General features: G+C 46.8%; 1 protein-coding gene across 2 annotated transcripts in view; it reads left to right on the plus strand.

Moving 5' to 3' along the window:
* LOC126471458 (uncharacterized) overlaps window positions 1-13745 on the plus strand; it is a 1143134-nt gene that overhangs the window by 1057417 nt on the left and 71972 nt on the right. For both annotated transcript variants that reach the window (XM_050099649.1, XM_050099650.1), the window contains exon 7: window positions 12564-13103. In XM_050099649.1, coding sequence (XP_049955606.1) covers window positions 12564-13103 — 540 coding nt within the window. The remainder of the gene's footprint in view (window positions 1-12563; window positions 13104-13745) is intronic.

Raw genomic sequence — 13745 nt, forward strand, 5'->3', positions numbered from 1 at the left:
GCTAAGATTTTTGAGTTCTTGTGGTAGCTTATTGAAAATGGATGCAGCAGAATACTGCACTCCTTTCTGCACAAGAGTCAAGGAAGTTCATTCCACATGCAGATTTGATTTCTGCCTAGTATTAACTGAGTGAAAGCTGCTAGCTCTTGGGAATAGGCTAATATTGCTAACAACTAAAGAAAATATATACTGTGAGGGCAATGTCAGAATTCCCAGACTATTGAATAGGAGTCGACAAGAGGTTCTCGAACTTACACCATATATAGCTCGAACAGCCCGTTTTTGAGCCAAAAATACCCTTTTTGAATCAGAAGAATTGCCCCAAAAATAATACTATACGACATAAGTGAATGAAAATATGCGAAGTAGACTACTTTTCGTGTTGAACTGTCACTTATTTCAGATACTGTTCTAATGGTAGCATTTAGTTTCTGAACAAGATCCTGGACGTCGGCTTTCCACAACAGCTTACTATCTATCCGAACGCCTACGAACTTGAACTGATCCGTCTTGCTTATAATATGCCCATTCTGTCTGATCAAAATATCGGTTCTTGTTGAATTGTGAGTTAGAAACTGTAAAAACTGAGTCTTACTGTGATTTAGCATCAAATTATTTTCCACAAGCCACGAACTTATTTCATGAACTACATTATTTAATACTGTTTCTATATTACACACAAGATCCTTCACTACCAAGCTGGTGTCATCAGCAAACAGAAATATTTTTGAATCACCTGTAATACTAGAAGGCATATCATTTATATAAATAAGAAACAGCAGTGGCCCCAGCACCGACCTTTGGGGAACGCCCCACTTAACAGTGCCACATTGGGACTGAACATCACTACCACTCTCAATATTGCGGAGAATTACCTTCTGCTTTCTGTTCTTAAAGTAGGAGGCGAACCAATTGTAAGCTACTCCCCTTACTCCATAATGGTCCAACTTCTGCAGTAATATTTTGTGGTCAACACAGTCAAAAGCCTTCGTTAAATCAAAGAAAACACCTAGTGTTCGCAACCTTTTATTTAATCCGTCCAAAATCTCACAGAGAAAAGGGAATATAGCATTTTCATTTGTTAAACCATTTCTAAAACCAAACTGTACATTTGACAGCAAATTATGTGAATTTAAATGCTCCAGTCACCTTGTATATACAACCTTCTCGATAACTTTAGCAAACACCGATGGCATAGAAATAGGCCTAAAATTGTCAACATTATCCTTGTCTCCCTTTTTATAAAGTGGCTTCACTACCGAGTACTTTAATCGGTCAGGAAACCGACCACTCCTAAAGGAAAAGTTACAGATATGGTCAAGTACTGGGCTAACATACATAGAACAATACTTCAGTATTCTGCTAGATACCCTGTCATATCCATGAGAGTTCTTGGTCTTTAGTGATTTAATTATTAACTCAATCTCCTTCTTGTCAGTATCATGGAGGAGCATTTCAGGTAACAGTCTTGGAACACTTTTTTCTAAGATGCTATGTGATTTCCTGTTGGGACTAGGTTTCTATTTAGTTCACCTGCTATATTCAGAAAGTGATTATTAAATACTGTACATATACGCGACTTATCAGTAACACGGACATTCCTACTACCCACTGATTCTATGTCCTCGACCTGTCTCTCAGACCAGCCACTTCCTTTACGACTGACCATATGGTTTTAAGTTTATCCTGAGACTTAGCTATTCTATCTGCATACCACATACTTTTTGCCTTCCTAATAACATTTTTAAGTACCTTACAATACTGTTTGTAATGGGCTGCTGCATTTAGATTTTGCCTGTTTCTAACGTTTTGATATAATTGCCACTTTGTCCTGCAAGATATTCTTATCCCTCTTGTCAGCCACCCAGGCTGCCTGTTTGTGCTAGTACCCTGTTTTGAACGTTATAACGCAAAGCAACTTTCAAAGAGCACGAGAAAAGTCTTGAGAAAATCATTATATTTATCATCTACTGTATCAGCGCTATAAACATCTTGCCACTCTTGTTCCTTGATAAGGTTTACAACGGTCTCTACAGCAACTGGATCAGCTTTCCTAAACAGTTGATAACTATATTTAACATGTGTTGCAGCACAAAAACCTTTTAGAGTCAAAATTTGTGCATCATGATCTGAAAGGCCATTCACCTTTTTGCTAACAGAATGCCCTTCTAGTAATGAGGAATGAATAAAAATGTTGTCTATGGTTGTTCTACTGTTCCCTTGCACTCTCGTTGGAAAGAATATGGTTTGCATAAGATTATGTGAATTAAGGAGGTCTACCAGCATCCTTTTCCTTGCACAATCACTTATACAATTAATGTTGAAGTCACCACATATAACTAACTTTCGGTATTTCCTATAAAGTGAACCAAGAACCTCCTCTAGCTTTAGCAAAAATGTTGTGAAGTCGGAGTCTGGGGATCTATAAATAAAAACAGTTAGAAGTTTAGCTCCATTAAATTTAACCACACCTGCACAACATTCAAACACCTTTTCAGTGCAGTACTTTGAAACATCAATTGACTCAAATGGGATGCCGTTTTTCACATACATGGCTACTCCCCCACACCGCAAAGAGCTCCTAGAAAAGCTGCCAGCCAGCCTGTATCCTGGTAAAGTAAGCCTCTGAATTATCTCCTTATTGAAGAAGTGTTCAGATATACCAATAATTTCAGAGTCAACCTCTATAAGCAGTTAACTAACTTTATCTCTAATACCTTGTATAGTTTCATGAAATATACTAATTCCTTCATTACTCAGATACCTAAGCTTTGTCAAAAGTGGTTCCTTTGGTAGAGAGACTTCCCTTAAGCAGGAATACCTATCAGCTGACTTCAGTCTAAAAAAGGTACAGCTCTAACACCCATTACTGCAGGAATTTTCCCATCAGTGATCCCACCACCCCCACCTATGCTGTCACCTATAAGCTTTGCCAACCTCCCCTTCCCATTTCTGTTAAGGTCCAGGCCATGTCTAGTGAAATCCGTCCTGCCGATAGACTCCACCGACACCACTGAAATGTGACTCATGCTTTCTGTCATCAGCGCACCCCCAAGTCACATGTTATTACGCCTGACGTCTGTATTAAGATGAGGCCGATCGTGACACTGAAACAGTTCCACGAAATGCACATTAGTGTTACCAGTCTGAATGGCTATCTTTTCCAGGTCACCATCTATGTCATACTCCCCATCCCTATCAATACTATTACCAGCCCCATCCACAATCACTACCTGATCTTCTTTAGTAAAATCCCTACATAACCCCCAGTCACCTGAGCCAATCCTGCATTAGGCTTCACAATGCTGGTGACCTGGTACTCACTCCCCAACACTTCTTGCATCTGCTGGCCTACACCTCTGCGATGAGAACTACCTAACAGCAGAACCTTCTTCTTCCTCTTCGATTTTGCAACTGTCCTAGCCACCGTAACTACTGAGGTCTGCTGCATCTAAAGCTACTAGAGATTCCTCTCCGCTAGACTCTGACAGTTGGTCATATCTATTGCAAACACCAATAATAAAACTATCTGAAAATCTTCTTCTCCTAGCAGATCTCTTGCCAACAGCCAGCTCCCATTCCCCAACCCCCTTCTCCCTCCTCATCCTATCTAGCTCCTCCTGTGCGTTTTTCAACTGCACCTGAAGGGCACAGATCTTACGCTCCTGCTCCTCTATCAACTTACTCTTGCTACATAACCTGCATTTCCAGGAGAGGATCTCACCAGAATGCCCACTGGATTCCCCACTGCATTCCCCCCAGTGAAAATACTTCGAACAAGTCTCACGCCGCAATCCACTACTCACGAATCTACGGCAAGGCCATATTTCTCACTAATGGTAAAATTTTACACTTATTGAAACAAGAAAACTACTTATCTAAGTTCCACTACTACAATAAGAATATGTTAAAAACCTGACTACAATAATCACAGGCTTACTCTACAAGGGAATTAACTACTATTATTAGTTGTATTAATCAACAACAAATGAGAATATAACAAAAGACTAATACAGAAAGTGAATCAAACGTGTAATGACACAGTAACGAAACTGAAAACAGTTCCCAAAAGGTTCTTCTGAAATTATTTCACCAGAAAACACCAAGAACACCGGTTGAAGATTACTAAAGTTCCTAAATACACACACAAATAATTAGTACTTAGCTTTCGATGCGCTGCTACAGCTGCAACTGGTCAGCGCGGAATGTAAACACAGGTAAGAGGTTAAGTTGCTCGATACGAAACACAAATATCAGGTCACAACACAAGAAAGGCAGAGGTGAATGAAGAAACCACTAATAAGCGACAGCGTGGACGTGAACCGTATGTGCAGTTGACGGATTTTGAGCGAGGGCGTATAGTGGGCATGCGGGATGCCGGGTGGACGTACCGCCGAATTGCTCAACACGTGGGGCGTGAGGTCTCCACAGTACATCGATGTTGTCGCCAGTGGTCGGCGGAAGGTGCACGTGCCCGTCGACCTGGGACCGGACCGCAGCGACGCACGGATGCACGCCAAGACCGTAGGATCCTACGCAGTGCCGTAGGTGACCGTACCGCCACTTCCCAGCAAATTAGGGACACTGTTGCTCCTGGGGTATCGGCGAGGACCATTCGCAACCGTCTCCATGAAGCTGGGCTACGGTCCCGCACACCGTTAGGCCGTCTTCCGCTCACGCCCCAACATCGTGCAGCCCGCCTCCAGTGGTGTCGCGACAGGCGTGAATGGAGGGACGAATGGAGACGTGTCGTCTTCAGCGATGAGAGTCGCTTCTGCCTTGGTGCCAATGATGGTCGTATGCGTGTTTGGCGCCGTGCAGGTGAGCGCCACAATCAGGACTGCATACGACCGAGGCACACAGGGCCAACACCCGGCATCATGGTGTGGGGAGCGATCTCCTACACTGGCCGTACACCACTGGTGATCGTCGAGGGGACACTGAATAGTGCACGGTACATCCAAACCGTCATCGAACCCATCGTTCTACCATTCCTAGACCGGCAAGGGAACTTGCTGTTCCAACAGGACAATGTACGTCCGCATGTATCCCGTGCCACCCAACGTGCTCTAGAAGGTGTAAGTCAACTACCCTGGCCAGCAAGATCTCCGGATCTGTCCCCCATTGAGCATGTTTGGGACTGGATGAAGCGTCGTCTCACGCGGTCTGCACGTCCAGCACGAACGCTGGTCCAACTGAGGCGCCAGGTGGAAATGGCATGGCAAGCCGTTCCACAGGACTACATCCAGCATCTCTACGATCGTCTCCATGGGAGAATAGCAGCCTGCATTGCTGCGAAAGGTGGATATACACTGTACTAGTGCCGACATTGTGCATGCTCTGTTGCCTGTGTCTATGTGCCTGTGGTTCTGTCAGTGTGATCATGTGATGTATCTGACCCCAGGAATGTGTCAATAAAGTTTCCCCTTTCTGGGACAATGAATTCACGGTGTTCTTATTTCAATTTCCAGGAGTGTAATAAAGTGGATACTACTAAACAACTTTTTCATCCTGTGATGTAAATTCTGCTGATAAGATGGATAAGCCGGTCGCTGTGGCCGAGCGGTTCTACGCGCTTCAGTCCGGAACCGCGCTGCTGATACGGTCGCAGGTTCGAATCCTGCCTCGGGCATGGGTGTGTGTGATGTCCTTAGGTTAGTAAGGTTTAAGTATTTCTAAGTCTAGGGGACTGATGACCTCAGATGTTAAGTCCCACAGTGCTTTGAGCCATTTGAACCATTTGAAGATGGATAGGTTACTCCTATGACCGACACATTTGATGTTTGAAGGTATAGCATGATAACAACGTTGCATTTCGCAGAGTATTTGTGGTACGTAAGTGAATGATAGATCAAGCGCCAATAAACTGATTTAGAGATAATCAAAAAAATGTGTATAGCACGTATACAAAAGCAGTGTTGGGGATCACTAAACAAATATGGAAACTGCCCAGGTTTCTTGTTCTATATGTGTTTTTATTCTACGTAATTAGGTTTAACAACAAAATGATACAAAATCCGAAGAAAATGAAACGTTCTGTATGCAATGGCTTTAACATAAATAACGATGCAAATGCCATCATTCCCATTTTCACTCATTTCACAAGGTTCTCGTAAAAATTCATTTTCTCCTCTAGAGCTAAATCCCTTCTCTTTTCTTCACACACCTAAATTCTCAGTGTAGTGTTGCCAGATGCATCTGTTGGAGATCAGAAGGCTTCTCCTTCATCTTCAAGCTGTAATGTTCCTTGAACTCTTCAGCTGCACTAAGAGTTGCCCGAATTTGCAGTACCCCTAGCTGCCCAGCGGTCAGTCTGGTCCACTATGCTTTTGAAATACACTTTGATGAACTTCACATATTTTTCAGCAGCTGACATAAAGAAGTAAAAATCTGCTTTTTCATAACAGTCTCTGTGAATGATGTTGTGTGCGTAGCTTCAGTTAAAAGGCGAACTACACTGAAGGGCCAAAGACACTGGTACACCAGACTAATACCGTGTAGGGTCCCCTCGAGCACGCAGAAGTGCCGCAACACGACGTGGCATGGACTCAACTTATGTCTGAAGTAGTGCTGGAGGGAACTGACACCATGAATCCTGCAGGGCTCTCCATAAATCGGTAAGAGTACGAGGGGTGGAGATCTCTTCTGAAGAGCACGTTGCAAAGCATCCCAGATATGTTCAATAATATTCATGTCAGGGGTTTTTGGTGGCCAGCAGAAGCGTTTAAACTCACAATAGCGTCTCTGGAGCCACTCTGTAGCAACTCTGGATCTGATGCTTGAGCGCCTCTTTAGCTAGAACATCACTATTGCCTTTTCAAGTACACTTCTTTCCTTCGCTGTGTAGTTTTTTCCTTTCACTTTGAGCACTACTTTCACCTCTCTTCCTCCGTTTAGTTACAGTTTTCCTTTCTATTTTGCAATATTGTGTATTAAGTATCTGTAATAATTACTTCAGCAATGTCCAAAACCTAACAGAGAACAGAAAGTTGGCGCATGATTCTTTGTTTAAACATCGATGTTGGCATCTTCAAATTTTGTAGTAGATGTTAGTGTCAGCTGTAAATACTGTTTCCCGCTGTTCTGGCGCTTGTACCAGAATTTATGTTATTGCCCTTGGCGTTTACAGCGGAATTTCACCAATAACTCAAATTTTCAAGTTTTGGAGCTTGACCCGTTATTTACTTAGAGGCCGCATTTGTTGATTAGTTATTTTCTTGTATTTAAAGATATGAGTGCGGTTCTTGTTGAACCGAATCCAGGAATCTTAAAAAATGACATCAATAAAGCTGGCTCCGGATTTTCTCCGAGGTCATTATGTCAATTTTTGCGACGACGATGTCATTACAAACCGGTATTGGACTCAATAAACCATGGGGCCGTGTCTTTTTTCAAATGAAGTAGAGCAGCATTTGCTTTAACCAGTTTAGATAAACCACGGAAAACCAAGGTCTGGATGACCAGATGGAGATTTGAAGCACCGGAAGCATTGCTCGCAGCTCATACTCCGTGCTTCAGTGGTGTGGCGACCGCGGCTGCAAGCACTCATGGATGTGAGGCGCACCGGTCCCGGATTCATAAAAAAAATGGTTCAAATGGCTCTGAGCACTATGGGACTTAACTTCTGAGGTCATCAGTCCCCTAGAACTCAGAACTACTTAAACCTAACTAACCTAAGGACATCACACACATCCAGACCCGAGACAGGTTTCGAACCTGCGACCGTAGCACTCGCGCGGTTCCAGACTGTAGTGCCTAGAACCGCTCGGCCACTCCGGTCGGCCCGGATTCGTCCACTGCCATATTATTACCTCGCTCTAAATAACGATTGCTAGCCTCACTTTGCACCGCGAGGCAGGGTTAAAACTGTCACTATTTATTTATTTAGCGTATGACGTTACATGCATGTAGGTGTGCAGACTTAATACGCGGAAAGTACACTAGCGTTTAAAAGCAGCCGGCCGGAGTGGCCGTGCGATTCTAGGCGCTACAGTCTGGAACGGAGCGACCGCTACGGTCACAGGTTCGAATCCTGCCTCGGGCATGGATGTGTGTGATGTCCTTAGGTTAGTTAGGTTTAATTAGTTCTAAGTTCTAGGCGACTGATGGCCTCAGAAGTTAAGTCGCATAGTGCTCAGAGCCATTTGAACCATTTTTTTTTTTTAAGAATTATCACCTTTTCACAAAAACAGTAAGGGCATAAAAGAAATTATATGTCAACCTCAAAATGTTCATTCTATTCTATCGCCGATGCAGGTGTGTTCACGCAGTCAGTCCAGTTTCCTTATCAGAGCGTAAAAAACACTCGGGGGGGGGGGGGGGGGGGGATAATGGATGGACTGCCTCGGAGCGCCACAATCGTAGTCCCGAAATGTTATTCTTCTCCAGTTTTCTAGTGAATCTGCGCACATGCTATCCCCAGAGCGCACCCGGTTTAGTGCCATTTTGAAGTAGTTCAGCCAGACGTAAAGACGGTTGGCGGAAATTTAGACGCCTGCGGCTTAGTTGCAGGAGATCGTGACGGACTGTTAGGCCTATATTCTTTCAACACTTTTTCTAAATTCGCAAAGGAGAGCCTCTTTTCTGTGTATCTCCGGAGCTAACAATTCAACTACTTCGAAAGACTCATAGCTCCAACTATTAGACTGGAAGAAATACATGGCAAACAGTGACTACACAGTCCCCCAGCTGCTTCCTAGCAACCTCCGCCGATAACATCCTCCATTAACAAAATAGGAAAACAATTAAAATTCGAAACGAGCAAAAGACGCGTAAATGCACACTTGAGATATACGAGCAGTAGGTCGCTCCTTAAAATCAGTCGCTGTTTAACCAAGCCTTGGAGCTGCTCAAACGTGAATTTTGATTCGGGAAATAAGTGCAGGATGTTATCAAGATCATCATTTAAGTATAACTTAATTTGCTAAATCAGCAGTCAGATGTAAAACTTGTCGAATCCTGCCTAATCGTCGAATAAGGAGTGTCTAGAAACCTGCTTTCTCGGATCGCTAGACAACAATTCAAGCAAATCGTATTAATGAGTTTTATTACGAAAAGTACATGATAATACTTAACATTGTGTTAAACAGATGTGTCGCAAGTGTAGGGTGACAGACAAAATCAACAATGTTCTTTAGTATGTACAATTCCTAAGTCACCGGTCTTGTAGTGCCTAATCTTGATGCTGCTGTAGAACTAGGCCGCGAGCAGTCGGCGCTGCGCTTATGTCCTCTTCGCATAGACGCCACTGCCGTCGCGTTGTCGTCCTGGAGAGGGGTCGGTCAGCGTGCAATTGGCTGACGTCTTCTTCATAGCCCTCTCTGCTCTCTCGTTTCCGACTGGCGTCCCGGCGCTTCACTTTACGCCGGAACAAATTCAAATGTGTGTGAAATCTTATGGGACTTAACTGTTAAGGTCATCAGTCCCTAAGCCTGCACACTACTTAATCCAAATTATCCTAAGGACAAACACACACACCAATGCCCGAGGGAGGACTCGAACCTCCGCCGGGACCAGCCGCACAGTCCGTGACTGCAGCGCCCGAGACCGCTCGGCTAATCCCGCGAGGCACGCCATAACAAAACTGGTTCATATAGACGACTGTCCACAGTGAACGCCGAATGACAGCTCCCTGTTTTGACTAGCGGCCATTGACTGAACCCTGCGATAAAGGGATGGGCTTTTATACTCGAACTACACTCCTGGAAATGGAAAAAAGAACACATTGACACCGGTGTGTCAGACCCACCATACTTGCTCCGGACACTGCGAGAGGGCTGTACAAGCAATGATCACACTCTCGGCACAGCGGACACACCAGGAACCGCGGTGTTGGCCGTCGAATGGCGCTAGCTGCGCAGCATTTGTGCACCGCCGCCGTCAGTGTCAGCCAGTTTGCCGTGGCATACGGAGCTCCATCGCAGTCTTTAACACTGGTAGCATGCCGCGACAGCGTGGACGTGAACCGTATGTGCAGTTGACGGACATTGAGCGAGGGCGTATAGTGGGCATGCGGGAGGCCGGGTGGACGTACCGCCGAATTGCTCAACACGTGGGGCGTGAGGTCTCCACAGTACATCGATGTTGTCGCCAGTGGTCGGCGGAAGGTGCACTTGCCCGTCGACCTGGGACCGGACCGCAGCGACGCACGGATGCACGCCAAGACCGTAGGATCCTACGCAGTGCCGTAGGGGACCGCACCGCCACTTCCCAGCAAATTAGGGACACTGTTGCTCCTGGGGTATCGGCGAGGACCATTCGCAACCGTCTCCATGAAGCTGGGCTACGGTCCCGCACACCGTTAGGCCGTCTTCCGCTCACGCCCCAACATCGTGCAGCCCGCCTCCAGTGGTGTCGCGACAGGCGTGAATGGAGGGACGAATGGAGACGTGTCGTCTTCAGCGATGAGAGTCGCTTTTGCCTTGGTGCCAATGATGGTCGTATGCGTGTTTGGCGCCGTGCAGGTGAGCGCCACAATCAGGACTGCATATGACCGAGGCACACAGGGCCAACACCCGGCATCTTGGTGTGGGGAGCGATCTCCTACACTGGCCGTACACCACTGGTGATCGTCGAGGGGACACTGAATAGTGCACGGTACATCCAAACCGTCATCGAACCCATCGTTCTACCATTCCTAGACCGGCAAGGGAACTTGCTGTTCCAACAGGACAATGCACGTCCGCATGTATCCCGTGCCACCCAACGTGCTCTAGAAGGTGTAAGTCAACTACCCTGGCCAGCAAGATCTCCGGATCTGTCCCCCATTGAGCATGTTTGGGACTGGATGAAGCGTCGTCTCACGCGGTCTGCACGTCCAGCACGAACGCTGGTCCAACTGAGGCGCCAGGTGGAAATGGCATGGCAAGCCGTTCCACAGGACTACATCCAGCATCTCTACGATCGTCTCCATGGGAGAATAGCAGCCTGCATTGCTGCGAAAGGTGGATATACACTGTACTAGTGCCGACATTGTGCATGCTCCGTTGCCTGTGTCTATGTGCCTGTGGTTCTGTCAGTGTGATCATGTGATGTATCTGACCTCAGGAATGTGTCAATAAAGTTTCCCCTTCCTGGGACAATGAATTCACGGTGTTCTTATTTCAATTTCCAGGAGTGTATATCGTTATCAATGGCGAAAACTGACACGCTTGAACGTGTACGTTGACCGAAGCAAAAATAGTTGGAGCAATAATGGGTTCTAAAACGAGCAGTTGGCGAATAATTGGAAATATGTGGCTCCGAGCAGTCACTGTTTTTAATATGAAACGTTGTCTTAGTACAAATGTATTTAAAATGTAAAGTATTCGATGAAGCAGCCCTGTATTTGCACTCAAAGTTTACCTGTGGCCTGCTTCAACAAGAATACAGTACTACATTAACACGTTACGTTTCACAATTTAGTGTACACTCGTACATGTCAAAGGAGGCGTTCCGTGGGATTTGGATGCAATAGTGCACTCGTCTCTGCAGAGAAATACGATGACTTTTTTCAAACGTAGCCGGAAATTCTCGTAAATCTGACAAGACTGTACAGTACGCTGCTGCAGGTCTTCAACCGTATGGGAGCGCTGTGCACTTCGTTTTTGAGGTTATTTGACACGACCCCGTACAGAAAAATCAAGAGGGTTTGAGTGGTCGAGGTGTTGCGTCACTTACCGATTCCATCCCACGGGCGTCACGGCAACAGAATTGTAAGTTTCCGTCTGACGCCGATGGCAGTCGAGCGGGATCTGGTGGACCCGAGCGTGCGCACCCGCTGAGCCACACGTCCAGTGGCTCGGCACCACCAGCGCCCTCTACAGCCGCAATATAGGACAGCCCACTCGCACTAGGGAGCCGCTTCTTCTTCAGAATGCGCCGACTCCATCCTTCGTGCCTTAATATGGCGAACCTCACCCTAGTTGTTCAAATGTGTGTGAATTCCTACGGGACCAAACTGCTGAGGTCCCTAGACTTACACACTACTTAAACTAACTTACGGTAAGAACAACACACATACCCGTGCCCGAGACAGGACTCGAACCTCCGGCTGGAGCACCCTAGTTGACATCGTTAGGTGGACTCTATTTCTTATTACTTCGTACATTTGTAGCAATACAAATTAATTAAATCTTCTCTTTGTTGTTTCAACTTGTTCGCCGATCATTTCTGCTCCTGTCCAGCTTTCTTACGATGACAGTTGCCGGATCACTCTGTAGCACCTCTCCTTACCGTTGTGTACAACACGAGCTACAGTCCTGGCTCGATGTATTCGTGTCGGATCGTATTAGTTCGTTACATCGGCAGCAAAATGTACCGGTGCTCACCGTGCGGGACTCACATTCCCCAGCCAAGCACTACGGCTGAAACTTGAGACGAATTAGACGGGAACATAATAGAAAGGTTTACCCTTCAGATAAATTTTTACTCACTAGGACAATATTTCATACTGAAGTCAGTGGCTGCACATCCGCAATTATCTCTCAAATTGTTCGTTGGCGACCCCTCGTTTACTTTTTTTGCCTCTATTAACGCGTGCTTAAACAACTGCCGCTAGCACGTGTGTCGGTGTCGGTTGGCAGGTGGCGGACACGCCGCAGGAGATCCCGTTCCTGTCGATCCTGCAGCACCTGCTGCGCGTGGAGCCGCGCGAGCCCATCAGCGACCTGGTGTGGGACGCGGCCGAGCGCCTCGTGCACCGCGCCACGCTGCTCGAGTCCCGCAGCGACGCGACGCGGCTGCTGCGGTCGCCCAGCGTGAGCGCGGCCAGCAACAAGGCGCAGGCGGGCTGCCACTGCGCCTGCCACTCGTCGCGCAAGCAGTCGGCCGCCTCGCCGCCGCCGCCGCCCCCGCCGCCGCCTGCCGCCGCCGCGCCCGCCTGCCCGCCGCCCCCGCCGCCGCCCCCGGGCCCGCCCCCGCCGCCCCCGCCGCCCGCCGTCGGCGTCGCGCCGCCCATGGGGGGAGCGCCGGTGCCGCCGCCGCTGCTGGCCCCGGCGAGCGCGCCGCCGCCGTGCAGCCCGGAGCCCACGGACTGCGCCGGCAAGCTGCTGCCGCAGCAGGAGACGCCCACCCCGCGCGCCAAGATGAAGACCATCAACTGGAACAAGATCCCCAACCACAAGGTACGTACGCACGCTGCGTTCACAGTCGCACCCAAGATCGTCCGATAACATCGGCCGGCAGCTCGGTCACTACAGACGTCCAGTCTCCTTCGTCAGCTTTTTAAGAGATCGAGGGGGTTAAAAAATACAATAGAATAAAATTTGAAAAAGCGCACCGTGAAGGAATTATGCGAATGGGACGGAAATGGATAGATGTTATGTACGTGTACAAACGGACGATGATTACAATTTCAGAAAAATTGGGAGATTTATTCGAGAGAAAGAGCTTCACAAATTGAGCGAGTCAATAACGAGTTGGTCTACCTCCGGCCCTTATGCGAGCAGTTACTCGGTGCGGCATTGACTGTTAGAGTAGCTGAGTGTCCTTTGTGTAAAAGGCAGCTGTATTACACCTATAAAACTGTTACACTTGTCACTAGAAATAGGAAATTAGAAAAGAAAAATACTCGATTTAAGAAGGGCAATAGAAAAAGAAGGGATAGATTGAGTAATAGATGTCCTTTCACCTGCGCTCGCGGTTATTAAAGGACGGACAGTCAGACGGACAACAAAGTGATCGGATAAGTGTTCCATTTTCACCAAATGAGATACGGAACCTTAGAAAATTAGGTGAACAATGAAATGAATCATTTTCATTTTAAC

This window comes from Schistocerca serialis, chromosome 3 (genome assembly GCF_023864345.2).
Source record: "Schistocerca serialis cubense isolate TAMUIC-IGC-003099 chromosome 3, iqSchSeri2.2, whole genome shotgun sequence".
NCBI lineage: Eukaryota > Metazoa > Arthropoda > Insecta > Orthoptera > Acrididae > Schistocerca > Schistocerca serialis.